At 44.9% G+C, this 23,458-nt stretch overlaps 1 protein-coding gene across 2 annotated transcripts in view; it reads right to left on the bottom strand.

The window, feature by feature from the left end:
- Positions 1–4,130: 4,130 nt before the first annotated feature.
- Positions 4,131–23,458, bottom strand: part of LOC139300678 (RNA binding protein fox-1 homolog 3-like) — a 70,878-nt gene continuing 51,550 nt past the window's right edge. For both annotated transcript variants that reach the window (XM_070923841.1, XM_070923840.1), the window contains exons 4-12: positions 21,369–21,422; positions 18,519–18,611; positions 17,676–17,736; positions 17,531–17,584; positions 12,476–12,608; positions 11,382–11,421; positions 8,949–9,007; positions 6,358–6,436; positions 4,131–4,175 (exon numbers count right to left, since the gene is read on the bottom strand). In XM_070923841.1, coding sequence (XP_070779942.1) covers positions 4,131–4,175; positions 6,358–6,436; positions 8,949–9,007; positions 11,382–11,421; positions 12,476–12,608; positions 17,531–17,584; positions 17,676–17,736; positions 18,519–18,611; positions 21,369–21,422 — 618 coding nt within the window. The remainder of the gene's footprint in view (positions 4,176–6,357; positions 6,437–8,948; positions 9,008–11,381; positions 11,422–12,475; positions 12,609–17,530; positions 17,585–17,675; positions 17,737–18,518; positions 18,612–21,368; positions 21,423–23,458) is intronic.

Here is a 23,458-nt window from a genome sequence, read left to right as displayed (position 1 = left end):
TTATAACTGCTTTATTCTGACACTCAAAACAATCAGAGGTTACTTATATGTCACATGTTGACAACAAAAAGAATTCATGAATAAAGAAAATAAGTCATAATAGTATACTTTTTACCTATGAAATGAATCCAAAAGAAAATTACTTTACACCTTTCAGACAATATATTCTCATTATAGAAATGACATACAATTCAAGAACAAGTTCAGCTGAATTGAAAATACACAGATAACCCCACTTCATATAGGAATACATATAAAACAGTTACTCAGAGAATTGCGATATAATGTGTGTGTGTATATACATTTAAATGTATTTACAAGTACTGTAACTTTTTTGCTTGGTTCTCTTTTGTACAAATCTTTTAGGTGGATTAATAAATGCACCTGCCAGCTTATCAGGGCTTAGTGAATACTTGTATTAAATATAAATGACGAGTATTTTCTGCGGATATGTAAACGTATCTCAATACTACTATTAATAAGTACGAACAGATGTTTGGATCAAATAGAGGTCTGGTTGCATATTAAGCTGGTTATGGAATACAACAAAACCAAACTGAACCAAAAAATATCAAAGTGCTTGTTTCTATAAATTCACATTTAAATTACTTTTGACTTACTGTAAGCATAATTAAACGGCTCAGACCTCTACAATACTGACTACCAGTTATTTACATGTTATCTCTCTAACATTTAAGCCTTGATAAGCTGACACTGAAACAGTTAAACAATGCTAATTTTAACTTTTTCTGTAAACTGTAGACAAACCCGTGCAGACTGATAAGAGCAACTCCGGATGACAATACTCAAACCTGCCCCTGTAATAACATGACGGGAGGAAGAAAGGAAAAGTCTCTTATCTTTAGTTTCATTTTGTTTTGTGGAGCAGTTGACCGACTGGTCTTCAGCATCAGGAAGCACAACACAACTGCAGATGTTTGTTATTTTTGAGAACAAACTACAGGAGGTGGACGAGGAGGTGACAAATACTGGTGCTGAAAACAAAAGCAAGGCTGCTGGAATCCAATTACGAGACCAAAATCTCAGTTTTAATGTTTTAAGTTTTAAGACTGGAGGGAAGACCAATCTGACCAATCAGAGCAACGTTTGACTTTTTGTCCAACCTTCTGACAACAAGGCTGATAGTCTGACATGTTCTCACTTTTAGTAAAACCCTCGCCGACCACGGTTACTCTCACGACCGCAAAACGTGTCCTTCATCACATGAGATGAGGAAAAGCTGATTGAATATATATTAGAGGTCAGCGTTAAGCTATCGTGATGTCATTACAGGGACTCGGAGTGAAGTCATGTAAAACTGTTAGCTTACTGCAAACTACAGTATGTTAGCAAACCTCATTCACTTCCTCTTTCTCTGCCTCCTCACACACACACACACACACACACACACACACACTCTAATGCGTATATACATATATAAATATATATTTATATATGTATATAGCACATGGGCAAACACATTCAGATCAGAAAAGAAAAGAATCTATTTCATTCCAGTCTAACTTACTAATCGTGGTCACTAGCTGAACTCCCACACGTGTTCTCTGCTGCAGAGTTCATACCAGAAACTCCTATAAATGCACGGACCACTTCTCCTGTTTGAAAATGGTAAAAATAATATCCAAAGATCGCTTCGACTCATATAAAACCCCCAGTCGGTGCGTACATACGAGCATATAAAAGGAAGAACAACGTTTGTTTACCCACATAAAGATTTTCTTTGACTCATGAGATAATGGGTTCATTTTCTTTCTTTTTTCTTTTTTTGATATACAACATTACTCTATATCATTTTAACATCTCGACTAAACATAACTAGCTGTATATGATACTTTTATAAATATGTTACATCTCGGAAAGTATTGAAAAAACAAACAAAAAAACAAACAAATAAAGTGCAACAAACAGATTTTTTTTTTTTCTTTTGAGACCACAAACAATTTTTGTGAGTACATATAAATTGAATATTATTGGCAATAGCTTTGAGTGGTATTTCCATAGCTGCACTGAAATCTTGACAGCTAGCTGGAGCTACACAGAGCCACTGTATGTTGACTTACTGCTGCACTCTGCACACATTTACATCGTGCCTCCTAACTCCTGGGTGCTTTTATATAATATCTGACTGTACGTGTGTGTGTGTGTGTATACAGTTGAAAATGTTTTATACAGTATATGTCTACTTAAATATTTTACAGTAGCTTTAATAAAGAGCAACAGTAGAGTCTCGTTTTATCATCCTCTCTTAGGGTCTCTGCTTAAACAAAAAACTAAAAATCAGCTCTCCGTGTTGCAAAGAGGACAAACCTGCTGGTTGTGTTAGAAATGAAACTATCCTGCCTGCTGAGAAGTGAATAGCACTGTATTCTAGTTTGTGAGTTTCAGTTAGCTTATCCTGAGGTAAAACATTTTGTGCAATGCTTAAAAAAGAGACCGGTGACTCTCAGCAGAACAGCCCGCCTCGGTGCTGCGCCTGTACTGTGTGTGTGTGTGTGTGTGTGAGGCGGTGTGGAAAATGTTCGGTGCACCTTGAGTAGAGTTTTTTTCTGCCGTGGTGCATTAGTGATGATATGCAACCGCGTCTTCTGCAAATTAAGTTCATATGCAACTATTTAAGTTCAGCGATTAGCCAACGGTGATGCCTTCAAATGGCAAAGAGCCCAAAGCTGGGACCAGAACGTTTGTTTTCAAACGATTAGTCCACTTGACTAATGGCACTGGTTCAACAGTCTTGTAATAAATCCTATTTACAGGTTACAGTCTCTACTGACTTTGTCATTTGTCGTGATATTTGTTAGCTACCAGTTCTGCTCCGTCATATTTATGTTTTCCTTGAGAACAAACTATTTCAATCGCCTTCCAATAAAATATCACAACACAGCTACAAAATGTACCACAGAACTGAGTCGACACACGACTACTAACGCAGAAAAACTTTTTCAGGTCAACAAATAGAACTATAATCTAACAAGCTGCAGAATATTCTGTGGCAACCTTTTTAAAATAGATTATTTCTACAATGTTTCTGAACTTAAAAGGGCACTCCGCCCATTTTAGTTTCCTCTTTATTGGGGGAACTATTCGGCCTATTGTTTAATGTCTTCTGTCTTTAATGTCCACTCTAATCCGTCACCAGTCTGTGTCGCAAACTGGGGGAGTGGAGTTTAAAAGACATGGCCGTTTACCAAACGGGGTCTAATGAAAGACGAGTACTCTCCAGCTGAGAGCACATGCTTCATTTGGTCCCGTGAAGGGTTAAAAATATCCCGAGACAAGGTAGGAACCCAACACAACTTTGTCCCTGAACGTAACCCAGCCAGCGTTAAAACGCAGCATAGTTGCATATAAACGCACCGTAATTTGCAGGAGACTGGACTGGAGTATGAGCTTTATGAGTCCAAGACAGAAATCTGACCTCCATGACCCTTTACTCTGCATGCTGTCATACCACACAGTACAGCTTGTAAGGCTCCACTGCAAGTGCACAACAGTAGGACAACTCCAACTTAGAAAGAAAAACAGAAGCAATCAGAGCAGTGCCGTCTTTGAGCTAGGAATAACCAAGGCATGTCGGTCAGCGCGTGGACTGATGTCTTTACTTCTGCACGTCAGAACAGAATCCACTGGGACGGATTAGTGATCAGACCTGGGGCGTTTCCTGTTTGTAATGTATACATATTAAGAACATGCCTCGGTATATTCTTAGTCAGATGACGGCGGCTGCATACACACACCTCTGAGCATGCATCATGCGTGCTGCAGTAGGCTCACATTGGTTACGGTGACACAGCACCCATATTCAGCAATCAAGATAATGCACATGTGCATAAAACTTTCCAAAAGAAAACCAAAAGCACAAAATGAATACAAAACAAGAGCAGACCAATGATGACATCAAATAGGTTGTTGTAGAAATATCGGCTTGAGAGGGTGTCAGGGTTTGGGGGGCGGGGGGCTCAGCATTGGGACCTGGAAGCTTTTAGTTTGATTTAGCTCTCCACCAAGGACCAGGTGTTCGCTTGTTTTGAGTTTGTCTTTTTTCTTTTTTTCTTTTTTAGAAAGTTTTTTGTGTGTTTGTTGGGGTAATGTCTCTGTCTTTTCTCTTTCTTTTAGTAGGGAGTGAAGCGACTGTACCCTCCTCTGTATAGGCTAGCCTGCAACATCAAAGATGAAAAAGTACCAATCAGTATTCAGGTGACAGCTTTAGTCGGTTTCTCTTTCTCCACAAATTTCCTTCCTTTTTCCATGCAAGTTCTTTTTATCGGCTTCCACACGGGAACGATCACGAGGCGGACTGATAGTTTGATATATTTAAGCCAATAACTGGAGTGTGTGTTAGGAACAGGGTCACCAGGAGTTAAGGTGGATTGGTGGAGTTGGAGCTTAATTGGTGCGGTTGATAGAAAATAAATTGTTTTTTCTTTTGTATATTATCATTGCAAAAAAAAAAAAAAAAAAAGATAGAAACACTGGACCTGGTTTACGTTTTTTCTTTAATTAATTACATGAAGTAATACATTTAAAAATGTTGTGCTTTTCAGGCTGAAATAATGTCAGAGGTTCAACCAAAGCAGAATAAGTTCAGAGGGGTTTAATCAGCTCCTTTTCAAGTCTAGCGGAGGTGTCTGCACCTTTCTGGCAAACCACCACAGGATATTAGCCCTTAGATTTAGCACCATGCTCAAGATATCTAGGGCAGACACACACATAAAGCATGCATGTGGGCCTATGCATGCACACCTGCACATGCACACACACACACTCACACACACACACACACACACACACACACACACACACGGTCCCTCCTCTCATCTTTCGGTGGCTCTGCTGCAATTAGGAATTCAGACAAACTCCAAAGGCTACTGAATGTCTTCAAAGGCTAATTTTGCCTAATTTCGGGGAGCCCTCTTGCTGGTACAAAACTTTCATCCATATGAGATGCTTCTGTACGCTGGAAGTGAGTAAAGAGTGTTTCCAACCTCAGAGGAACTAATTATTGTATAGCTTTTAAATGCAAAAATGACTCCTCTCTGCTGGAGAACCATTAATCAAATAAGATTAAAGAATTAGGAACCAAACTGGTCTTTCCTCTTTAGCTCACGAGTTTATTCGATGTTGGCCTCAGCGCAGCCCGTCTCCCAGTAGCCTTGCCATTTGTTCATTACCACACGAACACACACACACACACACACACACACACACCCTCTCAAGTCTGTGTTAGCTCCCTGAGCTCCCAACACACACAACATTAGCTCTGATATTTTTAGGGGCCAAATCCTGTCTTCTACTTTCATCAAGAGGCAGAACAAAGTGTCAGAGAAATGGAAGGAAATTTGGAGGAAAAAGAATAAAGAATAAAAAACATTCAAGCACATTTTTTAATTAAGTAAATGAAGAGGAAAAAGAAATGTCTTAATTAATGAAAGCTTTTAGCTAGCAGCTGCACCGGGGAACTGTACGCTTGTTTTTTTATGTTGTTGAAAAATCGCATGCATGCCGGAATGGTAAATTTGAGTCATTTCTCAAGCAGAGAGCACGCCTCCGATCAAGCTTGTGGGCAGGAGGGGAGGGCGAGGCACCTCCCTCCCCCGTCTTGCTCTCTCTTTTATGTCCCACGGCACACTGCTGCATGCGTTTGATGGTCCTTAATCTCTAGGTTTGGTCTGTGAGCCCGGTCCCGTCCCCTCATCGTCATAAAACAAAACCAAAGAGAAACTCTCTCTCTGTTTCAAAAAAGATGCTCTTTTATTTATCGTCGCTTTTCATCTTTGATGTTACAGTAGCTGCAAAAGCTAGCTAAAAACAGACATTAACAATTCAACTTCATCCCCTCAAGTTTTGGTTTGGCTGAATGGGAAAAAATAAAAATGATCCAACTCACTCTGTAGCGAGTTGAGTGATGTAGAATGAACAGAAAGCTTGGAAATGTAGTTGTTATGTAAGATGCAAAGTTTGTGTTAAAAGAAACACACACACTGCAGTAATCATTCATTCTCATTTCAGGAGGAACTCGTGTCAAATGAATATTGCATGAGGTGAGCTTACGTGGCATAACATAAGTTTGTTGCACTAAATGTCTGAGCCAATTTCCACATGCCGGGGTTTTACAGTACCGCTCAGCTCCACTAGGGGGTGCCAGATAGCATGACAAAAACTAAATCAATTGATGAATAAATACATAAATAAAAACCAGTGACCGCTGCAGCCTCTGGTCTTTATTTTGGAGTGTGAGTCGTGTGTGTGTGTGTGTGTGTGTGTGTGTGTGTGTGCTAGCTCATGGTGTTTCTAACACGGCGCAGAAGACAGAAACGGACGGCGGTCTCATAGACTTACCATAGTTCCCACACTGTATGTGGCGGCGGGGCCAATCGTGTGGTGGTAGGGGTCTGCTGTTGCATAGACTCTGCCATAGCTGCACAACAGGAGAACACGGTCATTGATCTATCATTGACGAGGAGCGCAGAACATTTATGCATGCTTGTTTAATGCTCAACCCCTCAAGTCAACTCTTTCAAGTCTCTAACACAATCAATTATTCCCCTCCTCGGCCTCCTGGGCTTCCTACATTATACAAGGTGGTTCAAAAAGGGGAGTTCAAAGGTTGCTGAATTATACTTGTCTTTTCATTGTCATCTTGATTGGGTGGATGGAATAGGTAATGAGCACAGAGAGAGAGAGGGAGGCAGAGAAGACAGATGCAGAGAGGGAGACGTCGTTGGTGCTGGAGGGCTTGGTCTCTCACCCTGTTCTTGTTTACCCAGGCTGCACACTGGGCTCACGCCCCTGTCTTTTCATTGTTGCTGGTTTGGAACTAATCCTTCCAATTTCCTTCTGAGACAGGACAAGATGTGTCTGCCTTATTTATTTATTTATTTGACTTCACATATTCCTCTATTTACTTTCCTTTTTTTTTTTTTTTTCTCAATGCTCGCTTGCAAATGAGGGTCTGCACGGAGCAGATAAGGCACACCCAGCCAAGGACTGAGGGCACCAAATCAACCAGGAATAAAAAAAAAAAAAAAAGTGGAGAGAGGAAGAAATTCTCCTAAAGGAGACAACAAGACATACAGTGTTCATGCCTTTCGCATGAGCTACATTGAGTTATATAAGATCTAAATATGGCTCGGCCCATTTAAGTCCAGCAGCACCCAAGGTCAGTGAGCAGGACATGAAATCAGAAAGGCTGTCTCGGCTCCTTGGGGAGGAGGTCGGTGCCATGAGATGGTCAGGGGAAGTCTCCGTGGTCCTCTTATCTTCAGTGAGCACCGAACCCCACAGGCCCTCTAAGGCTAATATATCTACAAAATGACTCTCACCAGAGTGGCACTGCTGACGACCGGCAGGTCAAACCACCCTGTGCAAAGTCACAGAGCCTCAACAGAGCTGATTGGAAGCCAGCAGGGTTTCTGCAATGTGACTGGCTCCTCACAAGGCCACTTTGATGCATCAGGCTCACTGCTATGAACTCTGTTTAGTTACTGAAAGGGCTTTGCTAATGCGGCCTGTGAGCACTGTAGGCTTTTCAGATAATAAATGTTTCATATTTTGCAGGGGTTTCACACGCCTTCCACAATCCTGGTGACCTCTTTTTATGATTGGCTGACTGCTCCACTGTTAAGTCCGATAAGGTATTGCTGAGACAATACCGACAAACCCCTATTGATCCAATGGGCATGACCGCTTATTCAAAAGGAAACAAACAGACAAAGCAAAACAAACAACTTGGGGGCGAATTACATTAAATCTCAGGGAAAAGTATAGGCAAGAGAAACAGGAATTAAATCACTCTGAGAGAAAAAAAAAAAAGCTGCTGTCCAATCTCTGCTCTCGCCGAGCACGGCTGCTCATAATTCGAGCCGCGGCGAGGCCTGATAAATCTTACATTATCGATATGATCTTCAGGCTCTCAGGCAGGGTGTACGTTATCACAAGTGACATGCTCAATCCTTCCCAGATTAGATTCCCAAACCAGCCCACATCCCGGCTGACAACGGCTTTCAGGGGCCGAAATGAATCAGCGACGCCTCCTCAAACGGAGCACACCTGAACCAGAGTGACATCACTCAGAAGTGATAGAGTCCCTGCCGGTCTCCCTACCTCCCCTCCGCAGACCTGAGGCCATTCATAAATACCGCAGTGATATACCCACTCTCCCATCACAAGCAGACAGTCCCGACATATATCACCGCTTTTCTCATAGAGTCCAACAAGGTTAGTCTTTTTTTTTTTTTTGTGTGTGTTCTTTAGCTCCGAGCTAAAAAGAATATGGCGGTTTGCCTAATAGATAAGATAACCGCAGAGGAAGAAAAAACCCCAAGAAACCCCAAATAACCTACATAGAATACTGAAAATATAGAAAGTGCTCCATCCATCACATACTTCCCCATCTACGATACGTAGATCTTTTTGTTAGGAAAACGCTGAGATGACTTAAAACCAGATTAGATCCACCGTTTGCTTCTTCTGCATTCTCAGATATCCTCCTGTTGATGTTTTTCCTGCATTCCAATGTATGTTTTTTTGCGGTGAACTCCTTTTCCCTCAATCTTCCTCATCTGTTTCTACTTCACTCAGTAATTTCCTCTATTTGACAGCCCGCAGGATCAACGTGTCGCTTTAAATCGAAGTTCGCATTAACAAAGATAGCTCGTCGAACACAGTACAGACGTGTCAACACGTGCAAAATAGTAGCTTAAGACAGAGGCTCTACTCATGCATATCATTTCAACATAAATGTTTTATTGTTGAGCTCCCGACGTGGCCTCGCATTGTTCATGTTGGACGGAAATAAGAGAAACGCACGAAGGACGCATGAATCTAATGACACATTTCAAGATCCGGGACTGTTGAAGCATGCAACGCTTTAAACAACATAATGGTGCATAAAGTTCAGTCTCTGACTTATTAAAGGAAGGGATTCTCACCTGTCACTGTAAGCAGCGGTGGTGGTGGGCTGGGCAAATCTGTATGCTGCATAGCCACCCTGTAGAAATACCACAGTGTTAATCAATGATTAAGCTCAACCTGCAGAGAAAGGTTAGATCTCAGAGACACAAGCAAACAACAATACAGACACAGAGCTTTAAATTGCCGTAATAGTTAAATGTCACTGCACAGTATTCTGATCATCAGCCCATGTTCCCCAACTGCAGGCTCCCTTTCAGACACCAGAGGGGGCTGTTTGATGTATGGTGTATAAGACAAGTGGTGGCAACGGGGGGAATGAATGATGTTGTGAGAGGCAGCGTATTTTGGAGGAGCGAGTCATTGTCACACTAGAGGCTCGTCTGAGTCGCAGCAACAGCATAACAGACGCCACGTGAGCCAACTCCCCAAATTCAGCCCATTTTTAGATTGAGGAGCTTCTGCTGCTACATTATTAAAGAGACCCTTTTTTCCTTTACACGACCCCCCTGTCTCGCAAATGAAGTAAGAAGGCAGAAGACGTGTGGACCGTTGGGGAGTCAGGACCGCTGTATTCATTTGCCAGAGTGGGGAAGGAATTAAAGACCTCATTGTGGAGTGCTGCTATTACTCTCTTTGAAAAATGAAGCTGTTCTCCCACTGTTTTTCTATTAGTGCCAGTGGAGTATGTGCCCATCTGCGTCCATACGGTGGATAGGTGGCTTTTAATAATGCATGTTTTCATTCATTTTTAAACTCAAGGGGAAAGACGTCCGACGGAGAGAGCGGTGCAGAGAGGCAACGGTGTGCCGGTCGCGGCTGCGCGTGAAATCAGGTCAGGGGCCACGGCAGTCGAATCGCACTCCCCGAATTCCCCTCAAGGTTTTCCACGGAGACAGGAAGTCACAGCACTTGAGGCAGATGACTTCCTGTGGGACAGCCATGCCTTGGGACCGTGCTGATTACAGCAACGGCCTGAACAAACACGGACCAATAAATCACTTTCCCACATTGTCACATCCTGCACACAACAGTGCAGCACATTTGTTATTTTGTCGTGCGGAGTGTGTTTGTGCATTCATGTATGTGTGCGCTCATGTGTGTTTCTACATGGAGGTGCACGCATGCATATGTATTAGCACATGCAATATATGTAGTGTATATTCAAATGCGTACGCATCCAGTTTCCCGTTCTGCAGATGTATTAGCAGGTCATCTATTTCCAAAAGGAAGCTTCGACACATCAGCCGGCTGGTTTTGACAACCAGCCAGTGTCCACTGAATGAGTGTGGAGGACACTGAGGGCTGAGGGACAGCTTCCTCTTGGTCACTCGAGACCTTCACGCACACTCAGCCAGTCTGAAGCGGTGCAGTGGCCAGTGCCAAAACTAATGGCAGTAAAGCACCAGGGGCTGGCATGACGGTTTGAGTGATGGACCAACCTGGCCAGGCCTTGGTCAAGGGACATCGGGGCGCAGGACTTAGCTGGAGGTGGCGGAACGAGTGTGAGAGACAAACAGTATCACTCAGAACGCAGCCCGGGCCTCGTCTATGGTGGTGGATGTTGCTACAATAAAAACCCAGTGAAATACAGTCCTATCGTGTGGGCTGGTGTGGAAGTCATATATCACAGGGGTTCAGCGGTCCGTTCCCGGACGCTGTCGTCGTCAGGGTGAAAGTGAGAGGCAACTGTCGCTGCTGCTGTGCCCACTGTCATCTCGCTATCTGGGAGAAAAAAGCCGCAGAATCAGAGGGACAAATTACACCCTCCCACAAACGTTTGGACTAATGTCAAAGTGGGGCAGCGTGGTAATTTCCGCATTATCTCCACAGCGTCCCTGCTTTTCTCTGTCAAGGGCGACGTGCAGCAGGGCCAGCCCCTGATGTGACCCCGCCTGCACGGACAGCTCCAGAGGAACGGCTAATCCCTTTATCTGCCGCCGCTCCTCTTATCTCCCACATGGTGATGGCTGGGAGGAACCGGCTCCACTCAGGCCTGCACAGACCCCCTGGGGCAGGCAGGGATATCCCGGCCAAACCCTCTGAGTGTACACAAACGCAAAAACAGGAGAGAGGAGAAAAAGAGGTAGCGAGAAGGGGGGGGGGGGGGGGGGGCTGCAGAAGACAAGCCACCTCAAAAGCCCAGACAAATCTAAAGTAAGAAATGACCTAACTTGACACGGGACACTGAGCCTGGTTCTGCCTCTTTGCCAAAGTCTGAGATCATAGAAAGAGTGAGGAGAGAGAGGAGGGAGGAGCTGAGGGGGTTTTAAATTTTGTTGTTGGGTTTCTTGGCACAGCAGACAGAGTCCTAATCGACGCCGGCTTGGCAGCGAGGCTGGGAGAACGCTGGGGGCTGAGGAGATCACGTTTTTGTCTCCAGGGCTGGGCTTTTTGTCTGCTTTTCTTCTGTTTCATCTAAGCAGGCCAGAGGAAAAGCCAACTGTACTTACATAGATCTCTGCACCGTAGAAGCCATCTTGGTACACCACCCTGTGAAATTAGAGGACAGGAAAGGAGCGTTAGTTGATTTGGTGTGCAGGCTACCTTACTGAATCTCAGCCCTCGACGTTCTTCCTATTTCAACCATTTGTGGGTCCGTGGGGTGAGGCTCTTGGCAGCTTTAGTGTACTGTACCACAAATAATGAATGACACGTTAAAGCGAAAAGTGCAACCGTCTCACATCTCCGTCCAATTTTCTGTTCTGGTAAAATTATTTGTCTTTCCAGTTGCAGCAATGTTGTCAGGAGGGCTGGTGGTGGAGGGGAGACGAGGGGGAGGACAAAAGAAGGCAGCGAAGGAGCTCCGTCACATGACTCCGCTATATAAATCAACCAGCTGCCATCAGTAGCAAAGGGCCCCGGAGTGGGAGGGAGGGGAAAGGGGACGTGGGATTTCCAGTCCCGGCTTCGGCGCAGAGTCTCTCTGCAGTAAGACGGATCCTGATCTAATCACAGATAGACAGCTATACTGGGCCCTCGGCCTGCCTCCGTCAGACCTCTCCCACGGCCACACAGACCACTGCTGATAAGAGACGAGTGTGAGGCGGGGCTGCACAAAGCCAGGAGATCAGCATAGCCCTGGTCACAGTCCAGTGAGATCTGCCCAGTAATACGCTATCTCAGCTCTCTACAGCTCTCCCTGTGGCTTTGTTAGTTCCTCCTTTGTCAACAGACAATGTACAAATATAAGGAGAGTTAGGGCATGTACATACCTAGATAGCAACAATGATTTTACTCCCCAAAGACCCCCTCCAGGAAGAATAACAAAGTAAACAGAAAAAACCTGATGACCCGCGTTATTTTAACAAACTTTAGTTTTAATATTTTTGATATTCAACAAAATATATGATGACACTCCTCCTCACACCCCTGCTGAACATAATCACATAAATATCTATTCTTTGAAATTATGAAATTATGACTGATGCACCCACATTTAGACAGAAATGCGATAACAGGAAAGTCACACACACACTCGAACTACAGCGTGAACACAACTGACGGTCTGACATTGTCGTCTTCTAGATTCAGGTTTGATACTCACGCTCCGTAAGCTGGGATCGGCGGCGGCGGTGGAGCTGTGCGGAACGTGTTGTACACAGCCCGCCCCCGACCTCGCAAGTGGGCACCCCTGTAGGCCACCGTAGCGCCTGTGGCAGGGTAGGGAAACCCTGTAACTGTGGAAGGAAACACACAAGAGAAAATGACTTTCAGAGAACATCCTCGACTTGGCATTGCTTACCTTATGACAGAATACATTAGAGAGAGACGTGTGGCACTGCTTTCCCTATGACAGAATGCATTATGGGGAAGACAAGGAAACAATAGATTTAATCTTTTCTAGGTGCGCCTCATCGAGCACTCTCCCCTTTCCCAGCTCGCTGCTTTGTGTCGTACTCAGCAAGGATCCACATTTGCTGTACGCATTCTTTCCTGATGCCTGGCGAGGGGCAGCCTTGAAGCATAGGCAGGTAATGGATGCAATACCACTAGTTTCGCACCACGGCTTTTGCATAGTTTAGAAACAATGGGCTAGCAGCGAGAGAACAGTGGGAGGCGGATGGGAAAGAGGTAGAGGACGTTTCTAGGTGTTGGGTAGAGTCGAACGGGAGGTGAACGTTGTTGAACAACCTGACTAGAACTTTCCCCGGGGGGAAATGGAGCAGATGGGCTGGACATCCAAGGCCCAAACCTCAGCATGACCCCCATCTGGGACCATCTTTAGCCAATCACACAGCTACATATGTCCTCTGCCGAATCAGAAGGCGTCAGGGTGAGCGGCAAGGGTTGGGGTGATGGTGCGACAAAATGTCCGCGGTCACGGATTAGAGGACAGACGACGTGATTCTCAGTTCTCTACTTAACCTTCAATCAGTCCGGTGGCTGTCTGATTACAAGCTGTGGAGGTGCATACAAACACGCCGATCCCTGGACATGATTAAGTTGGCCTGCTATTCCAGCAATCGAAATTCCCTCACATCCCCCCTCTCTCCCTCCCCCAATGCCTAGTCCATCACAACACAGTCTTCCCCATTATTCTTCACGCCCCCTCATCACCCTCCCTTCACCTTCTTCTTCTTTACTCATTTCCACGGCATGTTTTGGGTGAATTCATCACAGACCAGTTCAGTTTCTCCAAGCAGAGATCACTCCGTGACGGGGAGCTCCTGTCTGGTCTTGTTTGGGGCGGCGGGGGGGGCTCAGTTGGGGTGAGTAACAGAGGTTAATAACATGTATCCAATGTGTTTCAGATGAACCCGCCGCCGCAAAAAGGCGGCAGGCAGTCCCTCGCAATCGCAGACAAACTAGACAGCAATGAAGATCCATGGTAGCTCGCATATAATCTGTGGTGTATAGGTTTCTGCCTGGGGAGTGACGGCCCGGCGTTACTGTGCCGTGTGCAGCGTTAACCCCGCAGGTGGACGGGGCCAGTGAGCACCCTAATGAACGATGCACGCCGTAGCCCCGCTGCTTCAATAAAGCTGACAGGGAGACAGATTAGTGGTGCTTTTAAAAACACAGAGCGCCAAGTTTAATGTCTTCGGCCATTAACATCACGCTCCATTAGTGGGTCCGCACACATATTCAAACTCTGCGTCTCATTTGGCTGGGTAACGCCCACATAGCCCCCCCACCCACCCCCCACCCCCTCTCCACACACCCACCAAGGTGCATGGCACTTTGTTTGCTGCCAACATACCAATAGACTGCCTGGACTCGCAGGGTGCCCCCTTCCCCCAAGTGATTTATAATGCTGACCTTGACATTTAAATTAGTCTCTTTTTTTGGAGCAGTGGACATCTGAGTGCAGTTGCTAAAGGGCAAAAACAATCCTCTTTGATAGTTTCCGAGTTGTGGTTTTTTTCCACTCTTCTTAACAAATCACTACTATTTCTGGGCCCCAGAAAGTCCAATTGCTTCTTTCTCTTTTTTGGGGGGGAAATTTGTATGCAATATGCATGCAGTGATGTATGTGAATGTAAAGTTATAATGAGTTGGCGATAGGCTACACTGCTTCAATAATAACCCATAAATCAAAGGCACTGTCACACCTTGGTAAGCCTGTGAAAAGCAACAACAGCCACGGTGTATGAGAGCACAAACCTGGTCTAGCCACCAAAGTCAAACACCTTTTTCCGGGAGGGGGGCTGGAGAAAATATGAGTTATGTGCTGGAGGGTGGCGGGGTCACGCTGCACCTCATATGTCATATGTGTCAGCTTGAGAGAAGCTCAATACCTGCAGAGCCAGTTGGACCTGAGGTAATCCAGCTCTGTGCCAATGATGGGGTCATAACCGGCTCCCATAAAGAAAGATCTGATTTTCCACAAGGTTGATCTCTCTAATACTTCCTGCTAAAATACATCGGGCAATGAGCACTTAATCCACGCACTGGGGACCAAAAACAGCTTAATCTAATCAAGAGTCTGGAGCTTAATTATCCCCCTAACGTACACTCCAACAATGAAAGGATCTGTCTACATATATTAAGATGGCAATTAGCCTTTCTTTTCTGTCATTTACACAGCTGGTAGCTTTCCACGAGTTCTCAAGAAAGACTCCACCTTAGTAGCAGAAAATATGAACTAGTGGATGAAAAGCTACTCATCTCCTGTCTCCTTAGGAATTAGCTGTAGTGGAGAGTGTCTGTTAGCCGGAGGGGGCTGGCCGTACGAAGGGATTTCTAAGTGGCAGCTGTCCACGGTGCTGAAAACATCCAACACCAGGAACAGTCCAGAAAAGTTTGCCAATTATTGTAAGATGAGCTAAACAGTGCGATATGTACTGCATGTACATCTGCCTCTTTCTTATTTGATTAAATATTTCCATGTTTTGATATGATGTTAATCTCTGCTAACTGTATGTCAATAACTATATTTAAACGCGGATATATGCAGAAATCTACGTGCTGTAACTACACAGCCGCTGGCTGTACACGTGTCACTTGGCAACTGAAACGGACCAAGACAAAGACAGTCGGGTGGCTGCTGTTATATATGGATAGACCTATATAGATGAGTTAGTGGAGGACAGATTCTGGGGTTTGTTCTACAAAAGTTTTCATGTGAACCAGATCAGCGCACAGTAAAAGGGGACAAAGGTGAGCACAGACACTGGATGCCTACCAGCCACAAAACACCATGATTTGTGCCACTGCCATGTTTTATTGCCAATCCTTCCATTTGACTGGGAACCCAATCACCTTGCTCCTCTTTCCTGTACCACATCCCCCTCCCCCCCCTCCAGCCTGGGTGTTAGGTGGCAACAGAGGACATGGACTAGGGGTTGGCGCCGCCTGCCTGTACCCTACCAACTACTCCCCCCCCCCAACACCCCCCATCAGTAGGAGGAGCCAATCTACCCTGGAAGAGGTTAAGAGCGGGGAGCCGGCATGAGGCTCTCATCCGTCATTCTCCTGAATGGGTTTTGAGGACAATAAACCTGTAGCGCCAGGACGAATGGAGACGAAGTGTGCTGTCACCGAGCCAGGATTTATGGCTCCCAATTTCACTGATCTCCCGCACAGAAATGAGGACTGATAAACAGTGATTAATCGCCTTTATATCCCATTTTACTCCCACCAAAAGTATATTAACTGTAGCTATAATGATTTTGGAATACATCCTGAATCCTGCGAACCTGGTTCTTTAGAGAGGGGAGAAACATCACAGTCAAAGGCATGGTCAGTGTTGTTTTTTTCTCGATTTAAAGCGGCCTCTTGCTGCTCATCGGGGCAGTTTTGTTTCAAAAATGTATGTCTTATTTATGTTTCCCATCTTCCCAGCTGGCAAGCATATGTTGTCGTTTAGGCTTGGCAAACTCCAGTGCCATGTCAAGACGACTTGAAAAATTAGCAGCCAATAAATCACCCAACCCCTCCTGCTTCCCCTGCCTGGAGTGGTGGACCACACTCCCTCTGATTTATGAGATGATTTGGGAAGTGTGTGTCTGTGTGTGTGTGTGTAAAATGGAGAAAGTGCGCATGAAAGAGGCGACACGTATTAGTGTCTGTGTTCTACATAGGTTATCTATTTCTGTATGCTGGAATGCTTTGGTCTGAGTGTAAAGACAGGGGGGTGGTGTTGTGTGTGTATGTAGGTCAGTGAATGATTGTTAATATAAGTTGAGACTTACTTAATGTCCAGATTTTTAATCTAGTGAACATTCACCTGACCATGGCGTAATGTAGATGTTTGAGCACCTGCAGCGGGATGTGTGTGTGTGTGTGTGTGTGTGTTTGTGTATAATTATCAGGGGAACATGTCGAAACCAAGGGAGTGTTGGGGGGAGGAGGAGGAGGTGGAGGAGGTGGGAGGCAGGGGAGGAGGCATGGAGGGGGTGAGGGGTTGGGGATGAAATAAAAATGATAGATGACTGCTTTCTGTCATGGACAGTTATTTAGAGGTTCGCCGTAAAGCTGTCCGGGGAATGAACAGATTTTAGTCTAATGAGCAGAAAGGAAAGCCGTTAAAGTGGCGCGATGTGCTCAGCACTTCTTCCAAATGAAATAGTACCATTTCCCCCTCATTAAAATGCAAAGGGTTCATATAACATACAGCAATAAAGCTGGCATGTCGAGGCAGAGAGAGATAGGGAAAACCCCACTGAGCTCATCTCATTCCTCCATTACTGAGACCAGAAGGAATAGCGGCCTTCGACAGGGTAGGTGCCAACAATATCGCTCACTCAATCTCCCTTATTCGGTTAGCTCTGTAAAAGTCAATCTGGCGCACTTGGCAAATCCATCCACAGCAGCGCCCTCCACAATCTGATAACAGTTGCAGGGGCGCTTGCTCTTGAAATCATTTTTTTCAGCTTTACAGTTGCACACCGCGCAAACAATGGCTCAGGCTCCCTCAGCCACTCAGAGAGGCTTGGATCATCCACTGCTTATCTGGGCCGCTCTCAGATTCACTTTGATTTGAGGGGAATTTCATGTTCAGTAGGTTCAGGATGAGCCCGATTGTAGAAATTCAGGGGTCAGATTGGGATTGGCTGCGGCTGATAGTGGCCTCAGGTGCGGTGCAGTACATGTGGTGGAAGGTGGAGAGAAAAACACTCTTTCTAAATTCTAACTGCAGGAGCTGTAGGGTTCTTACCGGCATACAGTTCAGGACCATAGACAGCTCCTACCACTGGATTCAGCTTCCAGCCTGGTGGACCCAAACAAAAAGTCATCACACAAAGAGAACTAAGCGGAAATGTTATTACTTTTTAGGTTTTATGACGCACTTTGACACTTACCGTTCGTGTAAGGGTTGGCCACTTTTTTGTTTGTCATCACTCGTGCTGTTGCATTGTTCACCTGTTCGAAAGCAATAACAGACCCTGTTATCACCGACCCTCACATTTACTACCCAGATATGCAGGATGGGCCAAAAGCAAGCAGCAAACCAGGACGAATAAAAAGGCAAATTCATAAAATAATAGATAAATAAATAAATGATTATGTAAATGTTTGTAGCACTTTGGTGTGATTGAGTTTGGTTCACCCTTTCATGAATTTATTCATCATTTCAATTTTCTAACATATTATTAAATTACTGGAAAGAGGGGGAAAGCATGCATCAATTACCCACAGGTATGAATAAAAAAAAGCACATCCTCCAAATTCAGTAATTGGTTGGATAAACAAATGGATTCCAAAAGAAAAACACAGACAGTGCTTTGATTTTCTTCTATTGACCTGATGAGAATGACTGAGTGGGGGCTCAGCTCGTCGCGAACACGAGCAGAATTAGAGCAGGCAACACTAAACGACGGTGACAGGGGAATGCAGGTCTTCTCAGATTTGACAGGAACCCAGAGGATGATGGCATGCATTCATTCTGCATTGTCAGGTGATGATGGACAACTAGCGTGTCCGGGTTGACATGTATGGATCCCGTGTTCTACTGAGAACAAGTTATATGCACCATTATGCATGCATGCATCCAGGCACACACACACACACACACACATTCAGGAGTGCAGATATCTACACACACACATAGGAGCCGCATGCTAATGCACAGGTTTATAGGTAAGTTTAGGAGGCAGCAGGCAGGAAGTAGAAAAAGACGGGAAAAAGGGAATAAATGAAAGCACCTCTATTTTGCGTCCCTCTACGATTGTACCGTTTAGTTTCTCCCGTGCACGATCGGCATCTGTGCTTGTTTCAAAAGTTACAAACCCAAAGCCCTGAGAGCGCCACGTTAGCCACCGGCAGAGAAAAAGGAGAGGGAAAGGATGGACACACACACACACACCCCCACACACACATCCGCACACAGAGGGAAAAGAAAGGGGAAGGGGGGGGAGAGAAGGGAAAGAGAGGTGAGAAGACAGGAGTAGGTGAGCAGCGGCGGCGGCAGAGTCGAGTTGTAAGCAGCCAGATTAATTAGAGGCAGTTAGTGAGGCGTCAGGAAACAGCAAACAGAGAGATCCGAGGAGGAGAGGATAACGGTGACATGACCTCGCACAACAACACCAACAAACCTGCCTGCTTTACCCAATTAAACAGCACAGCACCGGTGCCATGGGTGAATGTCAGGAAGCAGCGGATGCAAAACACTGCGTGAGCTGCCATAATAGTCGTATAATTATCTACACAACTTCGGCAGCGCGGCCACTCAAACGGCCCGTCTCCCTTTGAAGACGTGGGCTACAGGAGAAGGAGTGATTCTCAGAAGAGAGACGTTAACTTGATCTCTGACTATTTCTAATTCACTGCTGTTATAAGTAGGACATTTTTACGGAGGCGAAGTTACACCGGCCCATTGATGCGAAAAAGTGAATGGTGTCACCGCAAATACCATCCTGTGTGACAGAGAGAAGCCGGGATATTGACTTTAAAACCCTGACCAAAATATACCCAACCTCTCATTTCCATCCCCCTCCCCCCAACTCTCTGTCTCCCTCGCTCCCCTGGGGGGTTTGTCACTTCCTTGAGTTATGTGGACTGGGATACTGGACCTGAGCTCGATCGCAAAAGCATTAAGATATGCTGGCCAAACAAGTCCCATTCCTTTGGTTTCTATATATACTTATGGAGGTGCGGGCAGGGGGAGAGGGAGCATGGCCGACGCTGCCTGATAATTGCTGGAGGATGTAATACATGTGAGAGATGGCGAACAGTGTGATCTCGTATGCATACACAGGATCTCCGGGCTGCTATTCCTAGCATAAATAACACGGGACCTGTCCTTGGGGAAAGAGAGATAAAGAAATAAATTCAAAAAAGGAATTGAGGGCAAAATTAATCCTTTGGACATTCACCCGACTGTGGTTACCCCCCCCCTCTATCTTTTTTTTTTATCATGCACAAATAATTAGCTTACAAGAGGGGAGAGTGGAGCCACCATTTTTCAAAGGAGACAAACATATTGAATGCAAATTGCCAAAGCTTCATAGGAAATAGATTGTTTATTAATGGCCTGGTAGGTTCATTATGTAGCACGCAGGGTGCGGGAGAGAGGGAGAGAGAGAGAGAGAGGCATCATGGGTAATGGCTTTGTAGGGCACAAACAATAAATGCTTGTTACGGTGGTGGAGGCAGGTTTATCCGGTGCTCAATCTTGTCTGGCAGAGGGGGCCGAGTGCAGCGGCGTCGCCGGGTTCCAGGGCTCCATGCAAGCCTGTATACGAGCCCAAACTACTCCCAGGTATGAATGGGAATCAATAGTATTCATGCCTCAACACCCATCCGGGGATCCTGTCTCCTTTATGAATGGAAAGCTGTGGAGCTTAGTACACTCTATTAAGTGAACGGCTGGATGAGTAGCACTCGGCTGTTCACACCACCGCAGGCTTTACCTGTCCATGGTAGGTGGTTGGGAGACTAATACTGCAGTAACGCAGCAGCGCTGTGGCTATTTTTCTGGTGGCTTGTTGGTATTCTTGGTTTAGGAGTTCAGATTATCTTTGAAATACATACATACATGATCAAAGCTGTGCAGGAAAGACACGGTTAAAACACGATTTTAAGAGGTCAAATTATTGAGTATATTGAATATTTCAGATGTCAGACCTTAAAGGTTAGGGCTGTCTTTATTCAATATTTATGTCAACAAATCCCTCAACAAAACCTACGTATGTTACGGTGCCATAGCGCTCCATTGTTGCCCAAAAAATATTAAAAACACACTGTGGTTTATTTTAACTCAATCCCACACACGCCGTCCTGCTGCCAGAAATACTCACCGGAGCACCAAATGTGGATTAATCCGCTGCTGAAAATAGTCCCCAACAATGGCACTATTTAGTCCTGTTTAAGTGACTAAAAGCTACAGTGCCCAGCTGCTTTTGGAGCCTCTTTGAAAAATAAATCAGTATATCTGAGGCCCAATTTGAACCAATGAGAGCCACAGACAGAGTGGGGAGGTCGAACACATTGTTAGTGTTGGTCTTTTCATGGGATTTGCCGACAATAAGAACATTATAGAATAATGCCGAGCTTATCCCTCAGCTGGCTCCTTTAAATCACAAATGATGGATGTGGCCTTTAATTGAAGGTATAAAAGCAAACAGAAGATGTCCTGTTGGTCCAAAGCTTGAAAGTTAAGGGTATCTTTATATTTATTTAGTTTATACATTTAAAAACAAAAAGGATAAAATCAGAATAATGTAGGCTTCAAAGAGGACCCGGTCCCTGAACAAGCAGTTTCAGTTCCATAAGTGTGAGGACCTGCAGCCTGCTGGTGGATTAAGTGAATTGTGAAACAGCTCAATAATGAATTGATTGACAGGGCTAATGATTCACAACTTGGGTTAGAGCTGCAACAACAAAAACAATAGGGAGGGAGGGAGACAGAGAAAGAGAGGCATGGTGGATGCAGCTCTCCAGGACCAGGCTTAGGGACCACTACTCTCAGCCAATGTACACACTACACTAATGCCATCATTAGGAAACAGAAGAAGTACATGGTAATGAAGCAGCTGGCGTTCTAGTTCACTTACCTTGGATCCTCGCTCATTAAAGATAATCTCCACATCTAAAATCTTTCCAAATTGCTGCAGAGAGAAAAGAAAAAGAGAAAAGAAGAGCGGGGCAGAGATGGAGTTAGAAAGCCTCACTGGCTGTGAATTCATGAGGAGGACGACTGGAGAAAGAAAAACCATTAAGGCAATATGGAAATGTTACTTTTGTGAGGAAATGGTGGTCAATTTGCATTTGTTAGCTCGGCAAACAGTTCTTGAAGCTGGCTGGCACGCTTTAAAAAGAGAGGACTCGGAGCTGCTGCTTTAATGCATTTTTGTATTTCTATCAATACTATATGAGATGAGATCACGGTATCTGTAAAAATACTGGATCTTTGATTACATATCAGCATTTCTGGTGTTTGTTTGCTTGCTTGTTTTAACACAAAGAGAAAGAAGAAGCTTCAGATTATATTTTCATGCTGTCTTGAGATATAAAACCCGCTACACCTTCGCGATCACCTGGGAAAACCCACTTCACAAGTCTCCTGAGCAGATAACCGAGCTCTGACTCGTGGAAAGTTCGGCGGATCAGTTCTGAACGTACGCTTCCGTCCTTTTATGTGCCTATCTCTGCTCTCCTCTTTATTCTCTCCTCCTCTCTTTGTTTGTGTGCTCTCACAGTCAACAGGACCTAAGGGCCAGTCCCCAGGGGTTAACATGCTCCAGCCTTTCGATTTAACAGGCCTGCCTTCGGATCATTAGAAAACAGAGGAATGAAAGTAAACTGTAAGTTCCTCTAATGAGTGGAGTGAGAGCGACTTTTAATTGCTGTCTACAATGGCCGTATTATTTCATTAAAACTAATTACCCTGTCAAGCGGTCCGCGTCGCCTTCATTTCGGCACAACAGGGAAGAAATGGGCCTTCCATGTGGTCGGCGCTCAATGGGAATGGATGGATCGTTTGACTGAGCCACTAATAGGGGTTAGGAGGAGCTGGCTATTATCTGGCTGGAGTGAGTCGAGTGGGCTCGAGGAGGTGAGGGTTTATGCGTTAGCGGAAAACGTATGTTCCCTCCCACTTGAAAGGGTTACGCAGTGACCTCACCGCACCGAGTTAAAGGAAAAACGAAGCTCGGTTATTTAAAACCTCCTCCGTTTCAGCGGGGTGTATCTCTTTCCCCATACATCCGCTGCTGAAAGGAGATTCCATAGATTCCACACATCTGCCTCATATGGCGCTCGGCTTCATTGATTCGAATGGGAAGCGTTGGCTCGATCACACACACAGCCATTTATATCCCAGCGTGATGCCCCTTTCTCGCCTGAGATGACAATGCTTTCCCCACGCAATGTGCAGATGCTAATTGTTTTAACCGAGCGTAATGGGCTTGTGGCGTCGATTAATTAGTTTCAGAGGAAGTCGTCTTTGTGGATTTCCACATGGCGCTGGGGACTGCTCGCTGCTCACCAGTGATCTCATGCACTTCTATCCCCACCCACACACTCACACACACACACACACACACACACACACACACACACACAGAAACAGCTGCATCAGCAGCACCGATAAACAATAGCTTCAATGGGAGGAGTCTCCAGAGGGAGGACAAGGGAGACTGACGTCATCTAAGAGGCTGCAGCTCGATTCATCCACAGACTATTAAAACTATTCAACATCAGTATGAAAATAAAATCATTCATTCATTTTACCCCATTTATGACCTATATTTTGTTTTTCTTATCAAAGCTGAATTGTTCTGCTACATTGCTACAAGGGTTTACATGTCCGTTCGTTTCCATTCGTTCCCGCGGTACAACACGTCTCTTCTCCTTGTCTGAGATTAATGTGTTTTGTACTTGGTCCCTGACAAATAAATGTAATTTGAATATGGCTTCCACTACGTTGCTGTTATTAAGTAAAGCAGAATCATTCTGCTGAAATACATAACAGACATAAAAGGAATTGAAATCTGAAAACGTGAAGCAAACACTCAAAATGAAAAGAATGCCTGATTTGTAGTTAAGAAGCTAAAACATGTGAACACACTGGTGTGGTCCTTTGATACGGTGTGGACTTGCTGCCTCTTTCCTAAATGAAACCACAGTACACTGTATTTTCTTC

The sequence above is a fragment of the Enoplosus armatus genome, chromosome 17, assembly GCF_043641665.1.
Source record: "Enoplosus armatus isolate fEnoArm2 chromosome 17, fEnoArm2.hap1, whole genome shotgun sequence".
Classification (NCBI taxonomy): domain Eukaryota; kingdom Metazoa; phylum Chordata; class Actinopteri; order Centrarchiformes; family Enoplosidae; genus Enoplosus; species Enoplosus armatus.
This window is presented reverse-complemented; position numbering and strand designations above follow the sequence as displayed.